At 39.7% G+C, this 4,024-nt stretch overlaps 1 protein-coding gene across 1 annotated transcript; it reads left to right on the plus strand.

The window, feature by feature from the left end:
* The first annotated feature begins 198 nt into the window (after nt 1-198).
* Nucleotides 199-2,448, plus strand: LOC138044574 (adenosine receptor A3-like). The gene has a single exon (XM_068891050.1). The coding sequence runs from the start codon at nt 199-201 to the stop codon at nt 1,126-1,128; it is 930 nt and encodes a 309-aa protein (XP_068747151.1). The 3' UTR covers nt 1,129-2,448.
* The last annotated feature ends 1,576 nt before the right edge of the window (nt 2,449-4,024 follow it).

Genomic DNA, 4,024 nt, shown 5'->3' on the forward strand with positions numbered 1-4,024 from the left:
TGCATAAAATCACGGGGAAAATAATTTTTGTTCGATGTATTCTCTTAAGTTAAAGAGACCAGCAGCTAATCTGTTTTTTTTTTTCTGGATTAGGGAAAGTCATGAGATTTACAAAATGAATTATTAAAGAAGGAAAACTGAGATTGTTTATTTAAGCCTGCGTCAATATACATTTGTCTTCATTCGCAAATGCCACCAATGGCGCAAGTAAACTACTCTTCTACATCTAGTGGTGAAAATGATGCAACTTTGGCAGACTTGACTTGTTTACGAAAATTTTCCGATGGAAAAATAAGCAAAGAGCTGACCTGTCTCTTAGCATTGAACATTGCATTCTGTGTAACTGCAATTTTTGGAAATTCGCTGATCCTACTCGCTCTTCACAAAGAGACTTCGCTTCACGCGCCCTCCAAACTCTTGTTGCGTACCTTGGCGACAACTGATCTTTGCGTCGGATTATTTGTACACCCTCTTTCTGCGGCCACGTGGATTTCAGAATTGCAAAAGGATTTTGAAGTTTGTCGATATACAAGCATTGCACGTTTCTTGGCATCGTACATCTTGTGTTCCGTGTCCTTGCTGACAACCACTGCGATAAGTGTGGATAGACTTCTAGCTCTTTCGTTGAGGCTCAGATACAGACAGATTGTGACCCTGAACCGCGCTTACATGGTTGTAACAATCTTTTGGGTGTTTTCCATCGTTGGTACAGTCGTTTCGTTTCTTAAAGGCGCCCTTAGCATAGTCAGTAATATAATTATATCCGTTTGTTTACTAACGTCATTTTCCTCCTACTTAAAAATTTTCTTTGCCCTGCGCTTCAACAAAACTGAAGTTAATAAAACAAGACGAAGCGAAAGAGTTCCATTGAACATAGTGCTATACAGAAAGACAGTATACGGTGCGTTGTTAGTGCAGTTGTCTCTAGTTGTGTGTTATCTGCCTTATGGTATCGCACAGGTTGTGTTCACTGCTGAGAAGGATCTAACAAGTTTCACTGTCCTTGTTTGGGGACTGACAGGGACTTTAGTTTACTTCAACTCCTCATTAAACCCAATTCTTTACTGCTGGAAGATACGAGAAGTGAAACAAGCGGTAAAGGAAACTGTTCGACGAATTTGCACATGACGCGATTCCATGATCTGTTAAGAAATTCGATTTATTTCATAAGTACTGAGATTTATCCACGAAAATCTTAGTGAATAAAATTCGAACTGATTCTTAATGTAGCCAATCAGGAACTCAAATGAGAAAATTTCATTGTGAAGAAATATCGTTCGTCCAACCAGCAACGCGAACGACGAAATTTCAATAGTGATGAATGAACATATCGAATGGACTGAATAGAACGTCATCCAACAGCCGTTGTACAAAAATCGCGCGCTTTGAAAAATGGCACAAGGAAGGTTTGCTTCTGTTTGCTCAGTTGGGGAATTTATTTTAGAAAGAGAAACCAAAAATGTCGCTCAATAAACTGAATGAGATGTAAGATTGCTTGAAAGACTTTTGAAAACAAAGGCCGGAGATAGGAAAGTGGAAGTGATTCCAGCGGTTGAGCTGAATGAATACTGAATATATTTATCATCTCCGTCCGCACTGAAGATGGCAATGAATAAGAAGAGGCGGCTTTCCTTTGAAGTTTAGAGGAAAGCTTGGAACGACAACTGAAGAAAAATGGCTATTCCGCAAGCGTAACAAACACTTGGTATTTGAGAAAACCAGGAGTAGTTTTTTTAGTCCAAACAAAAACGACTAAAGAAGCAAGGGAAGGTCAATAAATCCAGAGCATAGGTAGCTTTGACAAGCGACGAATTAAAAATATAGTACGAGAAAAGTTTGCTCCGAAGCACTCTGGCTAAACAACACTCTTCACTTTGGACTACTTTGGAATATTTGAAGCACAGCAAGTAATCTAAAATTTATTAAATAAGTTGTCGGTTAGGAGATTTTTAATCCTTTTTTATTGAATTCATTGCCCCGCTCCATTTGTGCGAAATAAAGTTGCCTATGAAACACTACCACGAAAAAAAATCTCAGTACCTATAAAATAAACACATTACAGCATGGGAAATGCTTTGAACGATTTTTATTCACTCTTTGTCTCGTATCAGAAAACTCAACTCGTGAATAAAAAGCGTACGCGAGTATTTTTCATGACGTAATCTTTCTGTAAGCTTTCTCGGCACGCGGTCTTATCTTGAATGAGATGTTAGTATCCTCTCTTATGACTTATTGCATTAGAAAAAGTACATACAGGCTTTAAACGTGGTGATAGCCATCGCATGGAAACAATTGGAATAAACGAGACGAATTATCATCTTAGAAGGAAGTGGAAAGCAACTGACCACGTTCTGTATTCATGTTGTTAATACTTAGTTTCTTAGCGCGCATTTATCACAACATATTTGTACTTACCAATAAGTCAGAATTAATAAAGTTACTTGTTAAGTACCCTAACGTCAAACCAAGTGAGTGGATATCCTTAACGTAGATGTTGCTAAAGTATGATTTGTGTTCCCTTAGAACACGTTTTCTGCGCTTGAGAGGAAAGTCCTATACTATGATGGTGCAAGGCAAAATTGCGAAAAAATTGTCTTGCAGACCGATTTGAAGTGGTCGGTATCCTGGTCGTTGATCCAAAACTGGTCCGAGAATAAATGGCATTGTGACGACAGCAGTCTTCGGGCTCAACACTCACACTTTAGGGGAGGCTTGTCACAAAAGGGTCGCAAAACTCGCTAAAAAACGTCCTACAACTCCCAGAACTATAGTAAACCGAGGGTGACAGGAGTTCCATTTTCTAAGGTCCTAAGAGGACTGTACTAGTTTTGCCTTGCCCCTGCTCCACGGCGTTACAAAATACAAACAGTCGGCCAACAATTTTGTTCACCTAGTTAGGTCACAATTACCTGTTATTTTGAGGAATTTACCAATAGACAACATTCAACAAATTTGATGACGAAATAAATTCGTAGACAAAGAAAACCTATGTTATGCATATTAGAACAGACCAACGAGGCAAAGTTACCAGATGAGGTGATATGGATACCTTAAGTTCAGAATCCAACCAATTCAAAGGAGTAGACCTATGCCATTCGACACGAAATACTAGGGAGCTTACGAAACGAGAACGACGGCGGCTACGAGGACTTCATTTAAAATACAATTTATATCACTAAGAAACTATTTCATGTCGTTTTGCGTTAAAAATGTGTAGCAACTGTCGAGGAATTAAACTGGTATGAGTGAGTTGGAAGCGTAGAGAGAGAATTGAAAATTCATCGTCATGTGCTAACGTCCTCCACAGAACCTTGAATTTGGTCATTTCACGTCGTCAGTTAGGAGATGACGGCAAAGAAATGTACCAAAATGAAAAACGCACGTGCAGAGCGTGCAGAGCAATTGCTTTTGCTCACTAAATCTATTGTTTTATAGCGTCGTCGTTGCCGTCGGCGTCGTCGTTTCGTAAGCTCCCTAGTTACGGATCGACGTCTCCGTGGCACATCGTGCGAGACGGTGCAAGATTAGACGATTCGTGCAAAGGAAAAAGTTGCCATACCATACTATCAGCATTATAGGTCCAATTAACAGAGGGGCACTATTCTGGCAACGGAGAGAAGAGGCACTGTGGTTAGGGCACTTTCCTTGAAATCCGGAGATCTCGGGTTCAAGACCCGCTCTGACCACTCATTGAATTTGATGCTAGGTGTCCCTGGTTCAACTTCCCAGGTGCACTTGTAAATAGCCAACAGGTTTGCCTCCGGCCAGTTGGGATTCTTAACAGTTGTTGCTGTTGTCGTTATTCTGTTCCGTTGTTTCGTTGTGTTTCATTGGCCTTGAAAAGCCCCTATGGGAGCGGTCAATTAAGTATGTATTGCATTATTGTATTGTACTGTTTCGGAAACGAAAAAATAGAGAGTTAGAAGGACTTAAAATAACTTTAAAGAAAACGACAAAACTTTTAAGTTTATAAGACATGTTTCGGACAGAAACGTCTGTCATCTTCAGTTGATAAAAGTACAAA

Source organism: Montipora capricornis, chromosome 4, assembly GCF_036669925.1.
Source record: "Montipora capricornis isolate CH-2021 chromosome 4, ASM3666992v2, whole genome shotgun sequence".
Taxonomy (NCBI): domain Eukaryota; kingdom Metazoa; phylum Cnidaria; class Anthozoa; order Scleractinia; family Acroporidae; genus Montipora; species Montipora capricornis.